Here is a 22,925-nt window from a genome sequence, read left to right on the forward strand (position 1 = left end):
AGCTTGTAGAAGAAACTTTGATATTCAAAAAAACTTGCATCATGAAACATTTGTTAACCTAAGAAGAGGTATCAACCCAGCTGGTTTGTCAGCTTTCTTTTAACAAGTACAATATAATTACAGTTTTGGTCAGGGAAACAAATAAAGGTTTGCTTTCTAAATGTTTCCATCTTTGGAAAGAATATCATGTCCCTAAAAAACAAGGCTAATTAAGGAGCAGCTGTAGGAAGCCATGTGTCCTCCCCGCACGGGGGTACCACATGGAATATGCTGCTTGGCACAGTGCAACTGCTTTATGTACTAACTTGCTTCTTCTTCAAGAAACACAGCAACATTATAAATCAATACCTGCAAAGGGGCCAGAGGAAAGCAAGCTGGCCGTATGCTTCCAGCCATCTACAGTGCTGTCAGACAGAAGCAGACAGTTCTCCAGGCTCTCGAGAGAAGCAGGAGTATGTTCTCTCCTGCTAGGTGGATATTATTTTCTCAGTCCAATATATGGAAAGGATGTATTGGGATCCAGTCTTGTCACAAAGGTCTACAGCAAGCCTTCTTACCATGGAAATGGTCAAGTCTGCCAGTGGGTGGTCTTTTATCAGAGCTCTGAGCAGCTGCTCTTCTTTCAATTATTTTATTTAAAATTAATAATAGCTCTGGTTTAATTACTTTTGGATGAGATTTATTGATATTTGCTGTTAAGGGATTTTTTTTGTGCCTCAGATAATTAATGGCCCATCTGGTATGAGCAATCACTGTTCCTAATTATTTGCTGTCGCATACCAAGTGGTGGTAGTGGGGAAGTCGCTATTGACAGATCTTACTCAGAAGTGGGCAATAACACTGTCAGCTGTGCTGTTTCTGGGGCACTAGAAGTGTCAAATACAGGCAGTCTGTGGAGAATGCTAGAAGTCTGGACTTTGGAAAAGATTTGCCAACGATGCAGAATAGAAGAAACAAAACCAGAACCCACTGCCTTATCTATATTTATATTGTTCTGCATAAAATATTCTGCAGCAGATCATACATATCTATAATTCTTTTGAATTTTAGCTCTCTGGTGTGCTATAGAAAGGTACTGCAATATACTGTACCTTCACATTTCACTAAATATTTTAATGTTATCTTCTCTTCCTCTGAGCTATGTAATGAGAATTCAGAGATTACTGGCAGAAATATTGGTGACCAAAAGCATGATACAATTTTAAAATGCTTGAGACAAAGACGAAGCATGATTCTGAAGGGGCTGTAGAGGGGTAACAGGCAGAAGAAAGACTGAAAGGACAGGTGGTGAGTGGTCGAGGATAATGTTGGTTTGGACAATGTAAAAGTGTCGAGTATTAGAGAAGAGTCTCACTCTAGGCAGACTGGATGGGCCAAGTGGTCTTTCTCTGCCTTCATTTACTGTGTTACATTATCACAGGCTCAGTCAGTTTCCACTGATGCAAGGTTATTGTGCTGCACGGGATTATAGTTAGAAGGAAATAAAGGCATCTAAGGCATTCTTTGCACTATGCAGTACCTCTGGAATGGGAATTCTCACATCCTCTCCAGTCTAAATACAGAAGCTCAGAAGAACAGGATACTGTTCCTAGAGTAACCCACTACTGTACATGCCCAAAGCTGACGCTGGCAGACATTAACTTTTTTGGTAAAGAGAGTAAAATAGACTCTGGGATCTATTTTCTTTTTCACAATATAAAGTTTTTCTCCCCAAGCTGGCAAATGCAGTTATCACAGCGGTAATGCTTTCCTAGGGCTGCCGCCTGTCTTTTGCAGTATAGATTGCTGCCATCCACAATATCTACTACATGTACCATAAACCAGTGAACCCCAAAGCTAATTTTGCTCATTCAAATAAACATACAACATAAAACTATGATCATCCAAACCCAAATCACTCAGAAGAAGCTGAAAGCCTAGCATTGATAGCTTTTTTTTTTTTTTTTAACAAAATGGCTAACCTGGACCAATGGCCTTAACTTTGATCTGCAGCTGTCTGTTAATATCACCGCTCAGGCAGTAGCCTCAGACGATATCATGGCAGAGAGCCCAGTGCTGCTAGAGTCCATAGAGTAGTCAATGACTCTTCCAGTATTATCTGGGGGGACAGGGACTGCCAGAGCTGAGAACAGCACCCTGCAGGGACTGGACAGCATTGAAGCTGTACAGTGGGAACACACCATGTGTCTGCTTCCCACACCCTTATGTGTAGTAGGGGTGTGCATTCGTTTTGAACTGAAATGTAAAACGCTACTTTTTTTTTTTTTTTTTTTAACTTAAAAAAAGTGATGAGGCGAAAACGATCGGATTTCCAACTTATTCAACATAGCTATGTTGAATACGTTGGAAATCGCGATTGTTGATCCAAAATAAAAATTTAAACCCCTCACCTTCCTTAATCCCCCCCCAAAGACTTACCACAACTCCCTGGTGGTCCAGCGAGGAGTCAGGACGCCATTTCTGCCATTTCTGAACTCCTTTGCGAGGAGCACGTGACGTCGGCGCCACGTCGGAGTGACGCAGCATCACGTGATTCCCCGTGGGTTCACTCCGGGACCCTCGTTCGACCCAAAAGGAACTTTTGGCCAGCTTGGGGGTGTCAGGAGGCCCCCCCCCCAAGCTGGCCAAAAGTTCCTTTTGGGTCGAACAAGGGTCCCGGAGCGAACCCACGGGGAATCACGTGACGCCGTGTCACTCCGACGTGACACCGACGTCACGTGCTCCTTGCAAAGGAGGTCAGAAATGGCGTCCTGACCCCGCTGGACCACCAGGGAGTTTTGGTAAGTCTTGGGGGGGGGGGGGGATTAAGGAGGGTGAGGGGTTTAAATTTTTATTTGCACATATGGACATAGACTCAACTTATGGAATTCTCCATATGTCCATATTGACCGCAAATGGGACCCCCTTTCGACTTATGGACTTATGAACATAAACTTTTGCTCTGCACATCCCTAATGTGTAGTTCCATCTAATACCACTTCTAATCCAAGCCCTACTGGTAACATCTTTGCTGGAGAGTTATAAGAAAAGGATGAAAAAAAAGTAAATAGGATTGGGGCACATAGGGTATGTGGGAAACTCTTCAAAGAGAGGAAACAAGCCCTGTAAAATGGCGGAGGCATTTGATCAGACCAGAAAACCAAAATGGAATCCAGGTGCTCATGCTCTAAAGCACCTGCACTTGGGGTCCTCATTAGATCTGGACCTCAAATAGTGCATCCCCTGTGGACTGATTCTCTGACCGTGTTTGCAAACCTACTTCTCCCCCTCTCCCACCCCCAATTGCATTTGGAGAAAGTAACTCCCTCAAACACCACCAAGGCACACTCTTGCCCCTCCCTCTAACATCCACTGGGCACCCCACTGGTTTCATAGCCTTGGCAGTTAAAGAGTGGTGGGAGGGGGGGAGGAGGTAGCATTTGGTGTTGTCATCTAGCCAGGCTGGGAATTCAGGTCTATCCCCAAATTTAAAGTCAGAATCTATAAGATAACTTCTAGGTTTATTACTTGGGTGGGCCTTGAGACCAGGCTGGGAATTATTATTTTATCCATGTGCCCTAACTGAATAAATCAGTATGACTCTAGCTACTATAAATCAAAACTGAGCATTCAAGAATCTCATTCTCTGGAGGGAGACGTTTTATTCCTGGTTTTTGGCTTGACATCCCAATGCACAGTGATATTCTTCAGATTCTTGCATCTGACCTCAGTGCTTCAGGTAGAAAAATGTCAAAGTGACATGTCAGAATGTTTCAGGAGTGCTGCGGAAAGCTGATCTCTTGGCAACACCGCCAACAATTACCGTTAGCACTACTCTCTCAAGTAAAGCATGTCTGCAGGGTAAGAGGACACCCACGAAAACGTACACCAGTGATTAATATGGGTAATAAAATAAATAAAGCCATATTTCCTCCCATTTCCAAACAGAAAAAAACCCCAAGCTAAGCTTGATTCTTCCTTTCCAGGGCTCAATAGTTTTCTCATTCAGAGAATCTGGTGTCATTGGTAGTATGTGATTTATTTAGGAGCTACTGTCAGGTAAGATTACTAATCAGATGATATTTGTTGTTAACTGCGTTCTCTTTCTCTTTTCACAGTCTTCCACTGGCATATAATCAAGTCTTACATCCATTTCTACAAAGGTGAAATTGTTTATTTTTTATTTTTTTTACAGCTATGATGAATGCGTTGGGCCCAGATCCACCCAAATTTACATCCCTACGGATGACCCTCCGCCCTATTCCCTGATAGAACCTCAGAGGAATGAGTCGTCCACAAGCATCAGCCTGGAAGAGGCAACTCCTGAGGTTCCAGAAAGAGCCTTGAATGGTTCGGTCATACTGCAGGAGAGACAGCTGCCCATCCTCTCTGTTTCCTTCCCAGTGGTCACTCTTGGGGTTGCGCCCTGCTACGAGAACATTGTCTCTGAACAGAATGGACCACTTCCTCTCATCGCACTGGAGACACTCAAAAACACTTCAGCTCCTCAACACAGTGACATTTCCAACAGGATAATGTAAAGAAATGTAACTGTTTGGCCTGTATCATCTGAGACGAAACAGTTTTCTTGCCAAAAAAAACCCAAACTAAATGAAATAAGAAACCATTGATGTTTTATATCTGAAAGGATGACATGAAGGGGGGGTTTTTGCATCCAAGTTTGATAAACTTAACTGGTAGCATTGACAACTGTAGCACTAGCTGTGCATTCATTAATTATCTGTAATTTTCAAGGACCCGAATACACTGGTATTAAAGGTGGATTAATATAGGGGTGGTTTTCAGTGCTCTGCACAATGCAGCATGAAACAGTGAAAAGGATTGGTGGCAACGGGGGCTGTTTCCTCATCATTTTTTGATTTTGGTTCACCTTTCACTCAGTGGCGTAGCCACGGGTGGGCCTGGGTGGGCAGGTGCCCACCCAACTTAGACCCAGGCCCACCCAACTGGCACCGGAACTGCAAGGCTGTCGCGGGATCCCATCCCCGCGACAGCGAACAAGAGAACTCACGCCTCGCGCGCCATCACGGCACACAAGGGGAAGCGCTGCTGCGGCCGTATGGCCAACCGGTCTTCCTGTTCGGGGGGGGGGAGCGGAAGCGCCGCGCGCAGCTTCCGCTTCCTCCCCCAATGCAGGAAGATCAGCTGCCTCTCCTGCTGCCACCCGTTCTCCGGCTATCTTCGGGCCCGCCGAACTTCCTGTTCGGGGGGGGGGGGGGAGCGGAAGCGCCGCGAGCAGCTTCCGCTTCCTCCCCCCAATGCAGGAAGATCAGCTGCCTCTCCTGCTGCCACCCGTTCTCCTGCTATCTTCGGGCCAAACGGCCCGCCGAATTTCCTGTTTGGAGGAGCGGAAGCGCCGCGCACAGCTTCCACTTTCTCCCCCAAAGCAGGAAGATCAGCTGCCTCTCCTGCTGCCACCAGCCTCCTGCTATCTTCGGGCGTCGGGCCGTACTGCCCGCCGATCTTCCTGCTTGGGGGGGGGGGGAGGGAGGAAGCGGACGTTGTGCGCTGCGCTTCCGCTCCCCCCCCCCCCCCCCCGACAGGAAGTTCAGCGGGCAGTACGGCCCGACGCCCGAAGATAGCAGGAGTCTGGTGGCAGCAGGAGAGGCAGCTGATCTTCCTGCTCTGGGGGAGAAAGCGGAAGCTGTGCACGTGCTTGAATGTGTATGTGTGGATGAGAATGGGAGTGTGTGTGGGTGAAAACTGGAGCCTGGGTGTGTATGTGGGTGAGAATGGAAGCTTGAATATGTGGGTGAATGGGAGCTCGAATGTGTGTATGTGTGGTTGAGAATGGGAGCCTGGGTTTGTGGGTGGGTGAGAATGGGTGCTTGAATGTGTGTATGTGTGGGTGAGAATAGGACCTTAAATGTGTATATGTATGGATGAGAATGGGAGCTTGAATATGTGTGGGTGAGACTGGGAGCATGGGTTTGTGGGTGAGAATGGGAGTCTGGGTTTATGTGTGTGGGTGAGAATGGGTGCCTGGATGTGCGTCTGTGTGTGCATAAGAATATAAACCTGGGGAGGGGTGAGAAAGTGAGAACTTGTATGTGTGTCTGCAGAGAATATGAGCTTGTGGTGGGGGGGGGAAGAGCATATGAGAGTGAGAGCTTGAGTGTGTGAGAGGGAGTCTGTGAGAGAAAGTGTGTGTGTGTGTGTGTGTGTGTGTGTGTGTGTGGAAGGGAAGAAGACAGTAATAGAAGAAAGACACTGAAAAGGAATTAGGAAATGAGCTATAAGGGAAAAAATGGGAAAAAGAGACCAGGACCAACTGATTAGAAAAATACAAAGATCAGACAACAAAGGTAAAAATATATATCTATATTTTGAGATGTTAGCAATTTAAATATAAGCAACACAACCGCTCTCTCAAAATTTATGGACAGGTAGGAGCCGTGCATAAAATCGTAATAATAAGAAGGCTAAAGTACCACAAATCACCGTGAATTATGTTTGTATCATTAAGTAAACCTCATACTTAGGCGTAGATGTGAATGCTATGCTGCATAATTTGGCATTATTTATCAGTAAAAAAAACAACTAGTAGACCTGCATGCCTACAGCCCACCCATGTTAACCTTGTGCCCACCCAAAAAATCAATTCTGGCTACGCCACTGCTTTCACTCCACAGCAAAGTGGTATGGCAGAAAGACGCGCATTGACTTATCCAGCATTTCACATGGCCTTGTACATTTCAAAAAGTGATTGGTGAAAGGGAGCTAGAGAAATTCAAATACTCGGCCTAACTGTTACCATTAGGGTAAGGCTGTGGATATGAGATATCTTCCCTGATGATGCTCCTGCATAAGGGGACCAGGTAACACCATGTTGTAGAGGACAGGTTTTTCTTTGTTGCATTCATAGAATTATAGTTCCATATTTTCAAGAACAGGTCTACAGGTCTCTAGATGTGATGGAACCTGTAAACCTGATTACTTTATACTTCAGAACCTTCTTCTGATAACAGTCAAAAAGGCTGCCAAAGACTTCAAGAGATGCAGTTAGCAGAAATTGTAGATATATATATAAAAGCAATAACCTACGTAGCCAGGACGTTTATAGTCAGTTGATGCTTTATTTAGTGGCATTCAGATCCCAAGGGGATTATTACTGTTATGGGGAGGTTTTAAGTTATTTCACTCTGTTCTTAAAGCAAGAAGCAATTTGTATAAAACACTCCAGACCATTCAGTCAATGAAACTGAAATATTTCTAAGCGATTAATACCCTGTGATCAACTCTCATGCGGTACTTGAAATATAATTGAATGTTTTATTTCTTCTATAAATATTTAAGTATTTTATTTATTTATTTAGAGATTTTTCTATACCGCGGCACGTGCAGCACATCACCTCGGTTTACAGCAAACAATAATGGAGCAACAGGCTTTACAATAAAATATTAAACGGAGCAGTATTTATTTAAAAAACATTTATATACCTCCTTGTCTGTAGCAATAAATACAAAGGTAAAAACATATGTATATAACAACAAAAATACAATTTAATTTGATTACACCTCCCATCTGAAGACATCGGGAATAAAAATCCTCTTTCCTGATGAAGAGATTGATCCTATGATGAGAAAGAAAGGCCTGCACCCTTTTTCAAAAGGTTAAAGTAATTCACCTCCTGATGAACTGCCAGAGGTAACTTATTCCATAAAATTAGGATACGGAGCAAGACCAACAGCGAGGCCCAAAGGGAGGCAAAAGCCACTGGCTGAGGACCGTATTGTTGATAGCTGAAGATTGCTTTCTCTTATGGGAAAGGTCAATATACCTCTGCTATACCACGAGAGCAGCAGTCCGTTTGTGTTATATGAGACCGTGTGTACAACATACTGACCAGTCATGGTACAGACATTGAGGGATACCATGATGACCTAGAAAACAAAGCTCAGGGTTTCCCAGACCAGTCCCAGTAACCTCAGACCCACTTGGGATTTCAGGATATCCATACTGAATATGCATGAGATAAAATTTGCATAGACCGGCAGAGAGGGACTGTTGCTTTTAAACATCTGGAAAATCACAATGACATTTGCTGTTTCATTTTGTACCTATTCTCATCTAAAATTAAAAAAAAACATTTTATTTTGTTTTATCATGTGCTAAATGATTTAGCACATTGAAAATAATTTATTGCACACATTAAAATGCAGAAACGAAACAAAAAAAAAGAGTAAATGAAACAAAAAAAGCCAAAGTTTTTCCCACATGCACTCATATCCTGGGTCTCCAGTGTATGCAAATTTATCCTGGGCACATGCAAGGTGGATCTCCAGAAAACCCGACTGGCTGTAGGGGTTACCGGGACACGTTTGGGAAATCTGATGCTGCAGAGTCCTGCGTGAGAAACCTGGGAGCACCAGGAACCCGCTGGCAATGAGCTTCCTCCTCATGGACCTCTCCAATGGCCTTCCGCAAAGCTGGGTTTTCTCAGCATTACCTTTTCTTCGTCGCTCTGTTTTGTTACAAGGGACAAAGCGTACTCACGTATTGGGGGCCAAGTGGCGCGTCACTAGAGGCTACAGCTTGCTATCTCTCTTATCTAGATAGGTTGCATGGTTGTATAGTAGGTCCTGCGATTGTACATTTATGCTGGAAGTCTTAGCGGCAGTTCATAACAGAACTATAGAAAACAAAGTGTGAAAATGAAAAACGTGGAATGCTTTACAAACATGAGTTTTCAGCTGCTATCGTTTGAGAAGTACAAACTTACATATGATTTTGATTTTCAGTACTTAAATATGATGTGGGGGGCTGAAGGATAAATATTTATTGTGTTTCACCTGAAAAGTATTTTAAAAAACACTTGTGCAGCTGTATCTTTCAACTGTTTTAAAATTTTCAGGTGCTCCTTAAATTTCAATTTAACGACATCCTTGTGGCTACTGCAAATGATGTAATTATTTAGTGATTTTTGACATTAAAACAACACTGTACTTTATGGTAGCTGCTTTTAAATCTCTTTACCCCCTCCACCTGCAAGGCACGCAGTGAGTTCAGTCTCTTGCTTCAGAGATTTCGTGTATGGAATGTATGGTACAAACCGGCAGGAAAAGAACTGGTGTCAGCATGGACACTGGAAACGTCTGGTAAAGGGGTCCTCATTGGACCTTTGCTGACAGATGACCATTATTATCACTATATGATTCTCTCTTTACGAATCCAGTTGGGGATTTTTCTTGAAAGCAGAAATGGCGCTTTAGTAGTCAAGATAAGTAGTCTTGCTACTACAAGAATACGTAAGAGGGCCATGCAGCAGCAGTACGATGAACCAGTAACAATAAGCATGAGGATAGGTGTGGGCCTAGGCCAACTCATAAGTTCATCATTTTTGGATAATGCCAGAGAGGGCTTCTGGAAGGTTTGCAGGAACCCTCCTTTGTTAAACATTTTAATGAGAAACAGGAGAGGCACAAGATTTCCACCTCATCCACACCATTCCAAACAGTCTAATCCAGAGCAGGGGTGGCCAACTCCAGTCTTTAAGATCCACACACGTCTGGTTTTCAGGATATCCACATGAATATGCATGAGATAGATTTGCACACAATGGAGGCAGCGCATGCAAATCTGTCTTGTGCATATTCATGTGGATTCATATTCCTGAAAACGTGGCCTGTTTTGGCTCTCAAGGACCGGAGTTTGCCACCCCTGCCCAGGGCATGCATGGAGCTGTGTTCTGATTTCTCTAGGAAAAGTATGATTGCATTTCTGTGCATAGCATGAATTAGCCTGTTCAGGTTGAGTTGCATGAGGTGGGGGATCCTGCTTACAAATACCTCTGCCTCCACTACAGCATGATAGAAGCAGCAGGGGGAGGGAGGTCAGGAAGTGATTCTTTCAAGCACCAGTGTCATTGCTGCTGCTGGCACAAGAGTGCCGATAATGAAGAGGCCACAGGAAGCAGCGGGAGCTTCCTCCTCATGGTCCCGTGGCATGAAATGTTTCCAGATTTAAAGCTCATGCCACCTGCATGTTGGGTCTCTGCATATGACATCAATGCTGGTTAAGAAATTGCCATGCTGGGTCAGACCAAGGGTCCATCAAGCCCAGCATCCTGTTTCCAACAGAGGCCAAACCAGTTCACAAGAACCTGGCAATTACCCAAACACCAAGAAGATCTACTGATGCAATTAATAGCAGTGGCTATTCCCTAAGTCAGCTTGATTAATAGTAGTTAATGGGCTTCTCCTCCAAGAATTTATCCAAACCTTTTTTGAATTCAGCTACACTAACTGCACTATTCACATCCTCTGGCAACAAATTCCAGAGCTTAATTGTGCGTTGAGTGAAAAAGAATTTTCTACGATTAGTCTTAAATGTGCTACTTGCTAACTTCATGGAATGCCCCCTAGTCCTTCTATTATCTGAAAGTGAAAATAACTGATTCACATCTACTCGTTCAAGACCTCTCATGATCTTAAAGACCTCTATCATATCCCCCCTGAGCCATCTGAAAAGAAAAGAAATGGCAAATTCATAATGCATTGAATCAAGCTCTAAGTTGGATGTGCATTTTGTAGTTAATCAAATTGCCATTTTTTTCATTCCAATACCGATAAAATGCACTGGGCTTTTTTCAATAAAAGATTATTTTTCCATAGGCACTAAATGAAGGCCCAATGTTTTCCTAAAGAGTTCCTCCTGATGAGCAGAGTCACAAATTAGTTAAATAACACACACAGGCCAAAATATTTTGCTTCTCAAATGGTTTTGTTGTAGTTTATGTGAGGGATAAAAAACATGTAAGTTGATATTTTGAGCTATCTTGTCAAATTATATTGAAATAATTTAAATGATTTAAAATGCAGACTTTGGCTCCGGGTTCACCCAACCCAGACTATAAATATTTTGTGAGTTGTTAGTATTTTTGTATCTGTAATTTAAAAGTAGAAACCGAGAATACTGGGAGGAAATTAAACTTCTGCTTGAGGAATGGTTTTCAACAAAAACGAATTCACGTGAAAAGTTGACTCCTTTTCTTTCCAGCTCCCACAAAAAGGGCTGTACTGCCCCCGGTTATTAAAGTTAAAAGTATACTTCAAACCAAGCGGTGCCATTACCTGAATCACTTTCCAGGACAGCCTCCAGAGGTTTTGAAGCCTGAACACTTAGCAGAAAACATTAATTGGAGGTAGCAGATGGTGACTATTCAGTCTATTCCGGTAATTGCCCGTTTGTCTATTGTCTGCTCTCTGGCACAGTTGGCCGCAGCCTCTCACTCAGCACTGCTTACTAAATTAAACATGGGGTGCTAATTGGACTAGGGAAGCAACTGCTTAGTAAAAAAAAAAAAAAAAGGAAGAAGAAAAAAGAAACTTTTTAGGTTTGCATTGAAAGAAGCAGCACTTGCATACAACAGCCCAAAAGGAGGTTAATTGACTGCACTTCCAGGAATTATACCTCCTTCGGCCACCAAAAGAAATCTTTAGTGTAAGTCACGTGCCACCTTCTGCTTGGCAAGCAACCTTTGTCACCTCAAAGCTGGGGTAGGCACAGGATGTCCATAAACAGACATCTCATCAAGGACAAGCCGAGTCGGTCCTGGTTTTACAACCATTGGAACTATCTGGTAACCTAGCATGGCATTGTGAATTTGCTTTAAGAACAGTAGGACTGCCTCTCCATGCATGCAAAGGAGTATATAGGGGGGGGGGGGGGGGGGTTAATCGTTTGCTTGGATCACAGAGTTACCAAGCTACTCAGTTCCATGAGAGAGATATTTTGGCCAGTCCTCGGTTTTGAATTTACAATTCCAAGGCATGGTGGTATCTGATTTTGCCTACTGAAATCGGCACTGCAAGTAACCTCAATACATCAGAAGGGCAGGTGTCAGAAATCCATTCTGTTCATGTGCTGTTGCAGTACAGATTTGGGTTTGGAATGGTCATCATCAGGGTGCGTACGATGGACTGAGGAGTGAACTGCCATCCCCATGGACACAAAAAAAGGGTTGAATTGAATGTCAGGACCAGTCATCAGGGCTTCAACCCCTAGCTACCATCGCCTTGGTGGATTTGTGAGTCTGTTGCCTTGCTTACTTTTTTACATGCTTTATTTGAGATGGCCCCCGGTCAGTGGATATCTGCGTTAAGTGCAGAGAGACATCAGCACACCTATCATATTGTTATAATGTAACTTTTGACTCTGCCTCTATTTGTTTCGTATTAAGATGTTTACTGGCTATGTTATTGTTTAAAACTTATGTTCGATGTAAACCGAATTGATTTGATCTGTATCAAGAAATTCGGTATAGAAAAGCCTTAAATAAATATTAATTGGTGGATGGATACGTTTATATGATCAGTTGCTTGAATGCTGCTGTAATATTTGAAAGGAGTTCTTTGCCATATCCCTAGGTGGGCAGAGCCCAAGTGATTGTCAATGGTTATTAACAGTGTGCTGACATATATAAATAGAGGGAGGGCAGATTTATTTATTCATTTAAAATGTATATGTAGCCTATCAATCTTACTAGGTGGTTTACACTGAAACATTATCAATCAAAAACGTAAAACAGTAAATAATTACAAATCATAGTAAACACATAATAAACAAAATTGATCAAAACATCCATTATGACACAAATAAAAACATAAAAATGGTTATGACTGCTGTCTCTGTTGCGTGTCACCTTCCTTTGTCAAATCCAGTGTCTAGTTCCACATCTCTGGCGGCGGTGGGCCGCCAGCTCCGTCCTCGGGCCACCCCCGGTGCTCCAGCTACTGCAACAGGCCTCTGTGCTCCACGACAGGCCTCTCCACGTGGCCCGCGGAGAGATGCCGCCATTCAGCGCCTTGCTCCTCCCTAGGCGCGCATGCATCTTTGCTGTTTATGAAGGGCCTGTGGCGGGAACCTGGCCGCAGCCCTGGATGATGACGTCGCTGAAGCTCCGGTATATAAGGCCGGGCTCAGCTCCTGATAGTCGCCTTTGCAACAGGTCTCCACGCTGGTCGTGTACTTCATTGCCTCTTGGTGATTCTCCTGAGTTCCTGATCCCTGCGAGTTCCTGTTCACTTTTGTTCCTGTGTTCCTGATTCCTTGCTTTCCTTCGGATTGACTTCCTGGACACGACCTCTGCTTTGTCTGACCACACCATTGACCTTCTCCTGGACCTGACCTCTGCTTCATCTGACCACTCCATTGATCTTCTCCAAGCCCTGACCTCTGCTTTACCTGACTACGCTATTGATCTTCTCCGAGCTCAGACTTCAGCCTTGCCTTGCCACCGCTCCTTGATTGCCGCCGGCCCTGACTCCATCTTGCTCTACGACACCTCTACAGTCTACGTCCCGGACTTGATCTATTCAGGCTTCAGCTTGTTCTTGCTCGGGCGCCCCCTATCTGACTTTGGTTCTTTTGGCGCCCGGGTCTCTGGGACTCCACCTCGTTCAGTACAGACTTCTCAGCTTTGTTGTTGCTGCATCTGGGCTGACCTTTCCACCCATCTATTGACAACGACATATGGAGGCCCACCCAAGCCCAGCAGGCCCCGGTACCCAAAGGCTCAACCCACGGGGAATGAGGGTTGGTATTGGTGAAGCGCCAGCCAGCCTCCGTCCATCAGCCCACTCCGCCTACCGATGGTGGGGACCCGTAGGATCCTTCCTACGGATAGCGTCAACCCCACCTCGGTCCAAGGTGGGCACAACAGTCTCTATTTGGCCCTCTTTAAAAAATTAATAATTAAAAGTACTGCCATTGCTTTTTAATTACAAATTAAGTGCTTGCTGAAACAAGAATGAGCAGCATCCATCAGGCTGCAGTTTAAATGTGTTACACGACATGAGCTTTGTGCTATGAATGCATAACACTGGCTGATTGATAAACTATGAATGACATAAATAAAAACATAAAAAGTGATTATAACTGGTTGCTGCAAGTTTAAAACCTTCCACAATGGATATCAGACTTTTTATCCTGTTCTTAGCTGAACCCTTGGAAGATGGACGGATACTAACCAAAAACTTCAAGACTGGATAAAACAGCCCCGAACACAGAGTTCAGTCAAAATGCAAACCTTGTCAAGAGTGTTCCTCTTATCTTCCTGGTTAAGGACAAAGAGGAACCTCTGGGAAATATTTTGACTTTGTCACTTGTTTGTTTGATCACTAAATGCATAGACGGCATCTTGTATTTAGATTTGGCAACATTCTTTGAAAAACTGTGGAGAAGTACTTTTATTTTTTCCTCTGTTTTTCTAATGAGATCAGCAGAAAGGAGGCTGTAAAATGAGGGGTCATGGAATCAGGATGAACTGGATAGACTCAGGAGTAGGGATGTGCAATCGTTTTTGCTGAATTGGAAAATTTCAAAGAAATAGTCCAATTCGGCATGGGTAGGAGGACCCGAATCCTGAGATGGATTTTCCCCGAACTTCGGGGAAAATTCGTTGTTTGGGTTAGCGTGGCGGGGGAGGAGCACATTTATTAAAAAAAAAAAAAAAAAAAAAAACCAAACCCACCCCAACCCTTCAAATGTAGTTAATTACAACCCCCCTACCCTCCCGACCCCCCCCCAAAACAAAACTTGCCTAAAGTCCCTGGTGGTCCAGCGGGGGTCCCGGGAGCAATCTCCCATTCTCTGGCCGTCGGTTGCCAGTAAATAAAATGGCACTGGTGGCCCTTTGCCCTTACCATGTGACAGAGGCTACCGGTGCCATTGATCGGCCCCTGCCACATGGTAGGAGCAATGGACGGCCGGCGCCATCTTAGAAAACTATTTCTTTACAGAAAAGGTGGCGGATGCAAGGAACAGCCTTCCCGTGGAGGTGGTGGCAATAAGGAGTGTAAGCATGGGATAAACACGGGATCTCTGAGGGAGAGGTAGAGATTGTAAAGCTGAATAGTTGGTGCAGATGGGCAGACTAGATAGGCTGTATGGCCCTTTTCTGCCCTCATGTTTCTATTTTATACCTCTGTTAATATATCATCATATACACTTGGGAGGTTTTCATCTGCATTTGCACAGTATTTTATTTTCATTTAAATAAAATAAATTTTTCCAGAGATTTATCATTAATATAGACTTTTGGGACTTGTGATTAAATTATATGGGCACTTGTGTTTTACTTATGGCCCACAATTTTTTATGACTGTCCTCCACTGATTTTACATCCTTATATAATATATGATACAACCTTATAACCTAAGAAAGCCGCCTTCTAGCCCAAAAACATATTGTCCCTTGACATCGCATGAAGGATTAATGACGTGACCAGATATTGCCATGTCACAAAGGACAGGCCGATCCAGTCCTAGTTTAATCCCCACTGACCCTACGGACTTCTGATTTTCCTTAAGAGAAGCAGGAGCATAAATCCTAACATGTAATGGCATAATAAACCAGGACTGGTTCAACCAGTTCTTTATGAAATGGAGCTATCTGGTCGTCACCACTGGGTTATGAATCAGTCTCTGGAAGATACGACACTACTTTACAAGTAGCGTTAACTGCATTAAGGAGTACCTCCAAAGCCCAAGAGAAGTTTACCTCCTGTGGGTGCAGTGTATGAGTCCCACCCTCTGGCACCAGCAGTAAGGCTAGTGCCCCAATTGACGGTTGTACATTTTTTTTGTTTAGATATTCTGCACAAGCTGTAGCTATTCAGATTCTGCTAAATGGAAATTTGGAGAAGGTGGGGGAGGGAAATCTGCAACCCATGGGCCAGTGTGGCTTTTCCTTTCAGTTTTTTCATGGACATGAGGGTGTGTGATTGCACAGCTAGGGAGTGATGTCCACAATCCATCACTAACAAGCTTAACCATGGAATAAGGATTGACATTATTAACCATAACCTCACAAAGTTTCACATTTCTATGAAAATGAGTTTGATGGTGTAGAATATCCTGAAGGAAAAAATACCAGAGGCCTCAAAATGAATTAAGGCTCTGAAGAAAGAAGAAGAAGCTATGGTGAACTATGGCCTAGTTCTGCAAAGCAACATATGAACTATGGCCTAGTTTTGCAAAGCAAAACACACATTAGCAGAATCCAGGTGAAACGTCAACAAGTGAAGTCACAGGATGAGCATAAGATAAGAAGATGACAGGTCTGAGAAAGGGTATCTGTGAAGATAACAGATCTGAAAAAGGGTATCTGTGAAGAAAGTTTGTGCATATGAAGTAAGATAAGATTAAACGGGAACAAAGAGTAGCTGCACTTAGCAGCAAGGTTAACTGAAATCTTGTGGTTTTGGTACAAATAGTAGTTATCAATTAGCTTACAGAAAATGTATATAAAAAGAGCTTGCAAAAAGAAAAAAATTAAGCAAATGTTCCAGACCATAGATGTGCTATGTACATTGTTGTAAGTATACCTTTGCTTCCTGCGTATACCATTGCTTATACTCAGTATAATAAATATATTATTGTGTGATTTAAGACTTGGTCAGAGTTGTTTATTTGCAAACAATCAGAGTTGTTATTACAAACAATTGGTGGATTGAATGCGGGCATTCGTCACATGTTTGTGGAAGCAGCTCTGATTATTTCTTGGGAAGAGTAGAAGATTTACGTTCTCCTGGTGTGATCCCCTAGGGCCCAGCTTGATCAACTGGTCCAGGAGTGATCGGTAATTAAAGCCAGGAGTCCTGTGTAAATCGTGGTGATAGTTTTGAGAAAAGGCGCCTGAGGTTTTAACGCTGCAGCAATTGTTGTTTTTCTTGTATTTACTGTGTGGGTTGATATTAGCGTGTATATATTTTGTGTTCTTATTTTGTTTTGGTTACTATATACAGTTATATGTGCGTAGCCTAAGTAAACGACAGTTTAAAATGGTTAACACACACCCAACCCCTAAAAGGGTCCCAGAAGGACAATTAGGAAAACCTAACACGGTACGTACATTATATGTTAACAGTGATGATACATGTACGGCTGTCCAGCATGTAATTAATTTATTTCCATTTGAAAAAGACCTTATTAAGAAAACAAATGACAAATGGGGTAAATACTCTGCTAAAGATTCCTTTTCCTGGCCCATGGAAGGATCTTTGAAACTTAGTTATTTATTGCCATTGTTAACATTCCTACAAGATAATAAAAAGAAAAATAGTCTAAAGAAACACCTGCATGTCTGGAATTTATTTTCAGTGACAGGTGACTTATATACAGCTGATAAAGAAATAAAAAAGAAAAATAAGGTTATAGGTGAGATAGGATCAAAATCCCTAAATCCGCCCCCATATGTGACTACATGTCCCCTGCTGGAAGACAGTGATCAAGAAATTTTAATGCCTATACCAGCAGGCTATGGTCCGTTGAAAGGTCCTGTACAAAAGCCTAAACCCTTATATCCGGACTTAGAACAAGCAGCTAAATTTGAACGGGAAGCTGCTGAGCTTTTCCCTGGAACAGATAACTTTAAAATTAAGGGATTAGTGCACCTGACACCTGCCGATGGCAAGGACTGTCAGCAATTACGGGTTAATGTGTTATCAGAAACCCCACAGAGTCGGTCAACAGAAACGGCTCAAGGGTCATCCTTGACACCAGAGATGATTAAAGAAAGGATTAAAACGAATGAGGAAGGTTCATATGGGGCTCCATGGTGGACCACTGTTAAGACAGGATTAAGCAATGCAAATATAAACATTCCTTGCCACCCAGAAGGGCCAGTAAATGAAGCACAGCTTGCAGAAATAAGGGAATTAATCGGCAAATATTGTACGGAGTCAGAAGATTGGGAATATATTCAGAAAGGTCTAGACATATGGTTAAAATGTATACAAGATTTAAACTCGCCACCCTTTAAGGGAGTAAGAAACAAGAAAGATAATGTGGAATTGAAAGAATTTCCTATCTTCCTAAGAGATAATGGGCAACAGCCACCCATTGCAGCTTATAAACCATATACACCAGTAGATATTAGTACGATTATACAAAAATTGCCTAGTATACATAAAGGAGCAAGGCTCTGGCTCGAGGCAATAGATACTAATACGGCCGGAACACATTTAGCCATAGGGGATTTTAAGGCGCTATGTGCAGCTTGCGGCATTAGTTTACCACAACTCTCAGCAGTAAGCGCACGTCCGAGACTTATCACCCATATTGCTGACGGAATTCCTTTCCAAGGCCAAGATAGGATAGATTTGGTAAATGCTTTAAATGTCCTGTATCCTACAAGCATAGATTATACAGCTATCACTGCAGCCAAGTGGGATGGCTTAACTGATTTTGCAATGCACTTGACAAAATGTATGGACATGTATAAGGCACAAACCGGGCAGGATGCTGATATACAGCCAAACATCCCTGTATTTTTACATTTATTCTATGCTACTTTGCCTGCAAATATGCAGACTAATTTGAATAATGTTGTGGCACTTTCAACAAAAACATGGCCAGAGGTGAGAAACACTTTAATGCATTTCGCCTCAGTGCATTGCAAAATGATAAGAACTTCTAATAAAGAGCAACAGAAAATGGCTAGCAAATTAATGACATTACAGATAGCGGACTTAGAAGAGAAAAAGAATATGAAAACACAAAGAAATCAGGATACAGTAAACCTACAAGGCAGTGATATACAGGATTGTTATGTGATACAGGGTCCTCCGCGTACCCCGTATGAAGGAATATATCAGGGAGCATATCCCTCCTATATCCCCCGAGGTCGAGGGATGAGAAGGGGAAGGGGAGGAAGAGGTTTTGCACAAGGGATAATGAATAGACCGTCCCCTGATAGAAGAGCTCATGTGCAGTGCTGGAATTGCCAGTCATTTGGACACTATGCAACTGAATGCAGGCGATCAGGAGTTCCTGATCACACACAACAAACATTACAGACACCGCCGCCGCTTAACCAAACATTGCAGACACCCCCACCGTTATCTGCACCAGATCAGTTACAGGCTGGCCAACAGCCCTCACAATTCCCTGTGTGGGGCCAAGGTAATTATTGACAGACTACGGGGAATAAGGGAATAATGCAGGGTGATACTGTGTTTTTACAGAATTCAGAGCCGTTTATTCAACTATTAGTAGGTCCTCAGCAGGTTCCAATGCAATTTTTGATTGATACAGGCGCTACATCATCTGTTATTTGTGTTAAACCAAGCGCTGTAAAAAGATCCATTGAAACAAACACCACTATTGGCTTTGATGGCAAGCCCAGTAAAAAACATTTAACTGAATTAACCCCAGTAGTAATTAACACTACACAAGGTAAAAGAGAAGCTTCAGTTAAATTCTTAATTGCTGAACATTGCCCTGTAAATTTACTAGGACGAGACCTACTTACTCAATTTGGATTAACTCTCACCTTTAAAATCCCAGCATCTAAGAGCCTCCTTTCCTTACTCACTTCAATAGGAAGTGAGGAGGAGAATGAAATCCCAGATGAATGGAAATGGGATCAACTACCTTTAGATTTGTGGAGCACTGAAGAGTCTCCTTATGGTAGGGCAAAAACAGCTCCAGCTTATCGAATTAAAACAGTACCATTTGAGCTGGGACCAAATGTGAGCCCTTATCCAGTAAAAGAAAAATTAATGGAACCTACTATGAAACATATTGCTAGATTGTTAAAACATGGTATTATTGAAGAATCACAGTCACCCTATAATACTCCTTTGTTCCCTGTGCCAAAAGGAGAAAAAGATGTCAGAATTGTTCATGATTTACGTGCATTGAATGATATAGTGATTCCACAATATCCAGTATGTGCTAATCCTCTGACATTATTACAAACACAGCCCATATATAAGTTCAACTCTGTCATTGATTTATCTAATGCATTCTTTGCAATTCCTCTACATACTGCTTCTCGTGATCTAACATCTTTTGTATTAGGCACAAAGGCTTATCGATGGGCACGGATGCCCCAAGGTTTTACAGATAGCCCGACTGTATTTTCAAAACAATTGAACAAGGATCTAGAGCAGTTCAGAAGTATTTTACCTAAATCAGTATCTTTATTTACATATGTTGATGACATATTGCTTTCTGCTGAAACTAAAATAGAATGTTGTGAATGGACATTTAAATTATTACAAAGGCTTGGTGAGGCAGGATATAAATGTAATCAACAGAAATGTGTATTAGCTAAGACTCAAGTAAATTTTCTAGGTCAAATAATATCCTCAGCTACTAAACACATAACAAAGGACCTATTGTTAGAACTACAGAAACAGGAGTTTCCCCAGAATTTAAAGCAATTACGAGGTTTATTGGGAACTTTTAATTACTGTCGACAATGGATACCAAGTTATTCAGCGCGCATTTCTCCTCTACTGAGGCATTTACAGGTACCGGCTGGTACTGGGTCTTATGCGCAAATAAAATTGACTGAAGATGACGAAATGGTAATACAAGATGTATTACAGACTTTACTACAGGCTGAACCCTTAGGTACTGTAGACCCCAGGCTGAAAGTGCATATATGGGTCCGAGACATGGGAAACACATGGGCTGCTTTTGTAAATCAAGAAGATACACCGAAACAAGCAGTGGCATTTCTATCTGGATCCTATAGTCCAGTGGAAATGGCTCTACCTGAAATTCCAAAGTTATTAACTGCTATTGTCGCCGCTATTGGTAAATGGCGAGCTATGATGCCATATAGCTCGTTAATTTTACACTGTGCTCATTCAATACATCATTTGCTAACGACTAGTCAGGCTGCATTGACAGCAACCAGATTTGGTAAATATCAAACAATATTGACTGGCCAAGATATAGTAACAGCACCTCTCACGAAAGCTCAGAATAAGTTACTAGATTGTTTTTTTCCTAGTAATGTACAGAGACAAATTGAAAGAAAAGACATCCCGGACCTTTTACTGACCCAGTTTGATCCCCTTGACAAGGGACTAATATGGTTTACAGATGGGGCACAGAAAGACCAGCAAGCAGCGTTTGCAGCATTAAGTGTTACACCCAGTTTAGATATTATTACCAAAATACAGTATCAAACAGAGAAAGGTGTAACAGCACAAGAAGCTGAACTCCTTGCTGTAATAGCAGCTTTGAAATCTTCAGGAATAAAAGAACACTGCACAATCTATACTGATAGTTCATATGTAGTTAGTTCTCTACAATACCATTTATTGAAATGGAAAAGAAGGGGAATGATTACTGCCACGGGTCAGCCCTTACAACATATCAACAACTGGAAACAAATACTGAATTTATTATCGAAAAGGGAAGGGGTTGGTTCTAAAACTGCTATAGTATGGACGCCAGCACATACTGGACATATGAGCTTTGAGGCACAAGGAAATGACCTAGCAGATAAAGCTGCTACAGAAGTGCTTACTGTGAAACTAATGACTATGCAAACACGGTTTAGCTCAGAATTAATGCATACTCCATATCCCATGCCACTTGACATACTCCATGAACAACCTAGTGGTGAGGAATTACAGAAATGGGTGACAATTGGATGTTATAAAAAAGGGAAAGAATGGCTTCACCCTAATGGAAAAAAATGTTTGACAACATCAGAAGTGTTGCGATACTTCTTTGCATGGCATGCAACCATGCATCTGTCTGCCACTGCACTATTAGCAGGCATACAAAGTAACCATTGGAACCAGAATCTTTATGCTTTAGCTGTACAGATAATTCATAACTGTTTAGTCTGTTCTACTCATATAGCTCGTCGAGGCCCAGCTGTGAGTCCTGGGAACTTGCCTATCCCCCAGGGACCAGGTTTGGAATGGCACATTGATTACACTGATATGATTGAAGCAGTTAAAGGAAAACGGTATGTATTGGTATGGGTGGATAGCTTTTCACATTGGATAGAAGCTTTCCCATGTACAAAAGAAACAGCTCATGTAGTTATTGATACCTTTTTACATAGAATTTTACCAGCCCATGGATGTCCGATCAAAATTGTATCTGATAATGGGACACACTTTAATAATCAAATTATGAATGAATTACAAGAGATCTGTAATATTATCCATCGACGTGTGTCAGTCTATAAGCCAACCTCGAATGGTTTGGTAGAACGATATAACGGAATATTGAAAACCAAATTGAGGGTATTGCTAGCAGCATTAAATAAAAACAAAACAAACAAATTATATACCTGGTTGGATGTATTACCATTGGCCTTAATGAATATACGGAATACGCCAGGTACAATCCATGAGATTACTCCATTTCAATTACAGACAGGACGGATTATGAATCCGGTGAGAATAAGACAAACTGATACTCAAGTAGAGTATTGGAAAAAAGTTCAGCCCCTAGTAGCCATGGCAGCAGATCTAATACAGACTGAATCGAAAAAGGTTCCTAAACAATCTTTTTGCGCTTCCTTTTCAGTAGGTGATCAAGTACTACGAAAGAATTACACCCACAAGACTTGGAAGGATCCGATATACGTTGGACCTTTCACTATCACAGACCTCAGCCATACTGCTGCTAAACTATCTGAACATTCCACTTGGGTACATTTGTCGGATATACGGACATTTAATCCGATACTATAATTGGACTGTTGCATTATCTTTTCTCTCTGAAGTAGACTGACGACTGCAGGAAAAGAAAATGTTATGTTTACTAACCTGTTTATATGTACTAACGTATACATGGCCACTTGTTACTTCTTTCCCTCTCCAACAGGCCCCTGTTTCAGGTTTAACAAATTTGTGGGTACAGACAATACAAGAATTAGTAAAGACTCTTCCAGCAGATGTTACTGATTGTATTGTCTGCACTCCACATCAAAAAGCCCATTCACATGTCCCAGCCATTTCCTTTCCAGTTCCATTACACCATATTTAGGATTTAAAGATAATGGACAACACAATATGACCATAGATCCATTAGCAGGACAAACATGGACACAATATTTGGGTAATGCCAAACCTCCCCCACTTACAGCTGATTTACCAAAAAATGGTTTTCTTTGCCTTAGTAATGTTACTTCCCCGAACCCTATTCCTTGCAACTATACT

At 42.3% G+C, this 22,925-nt stretch overlaps 1 protein-coding gene across 1 annotated transcript in view; it reads left to right on the plus strand.

Moving 5' to 3' along the window:
• BEAN1 (brain expressed associated with NEDD4 1) overlaps positions 1-4,980 on the plus strand; it is a 98,021-nt gene extending 93,041 nt beyond the window's left edge. The window contains exon 4 of the mRNA XM_029608180.1: positions 4,175-4,980. Coding sequence (XP_029464040.1) covers positions 4,175-4,520 — 346 coding nt within the window. The 3' untranslated portion in view covers positions 4,521-4,980. The remainder of the gene's footprint in view (positions 1-4,174) is intronic.
• Positions 4,981-22,925: the final 17,945 nt, after the last annotated feature.

Source organism: Rhinatrema bivittatum, chromosome 7 (genome assembly GCF_901001135.1).
Source record: "Rhinatrema bivittatum chromosome 7, aRhiBiv1.1, whole genome shotgun sequence".
Classification (NCBI taxonomy): Eukaryota; Metazoa; Chordata; class Amphibia; order Gymnophiona; family Rhinatrematidae; genus Rhinatrema; species Rhinatrema bivittatum.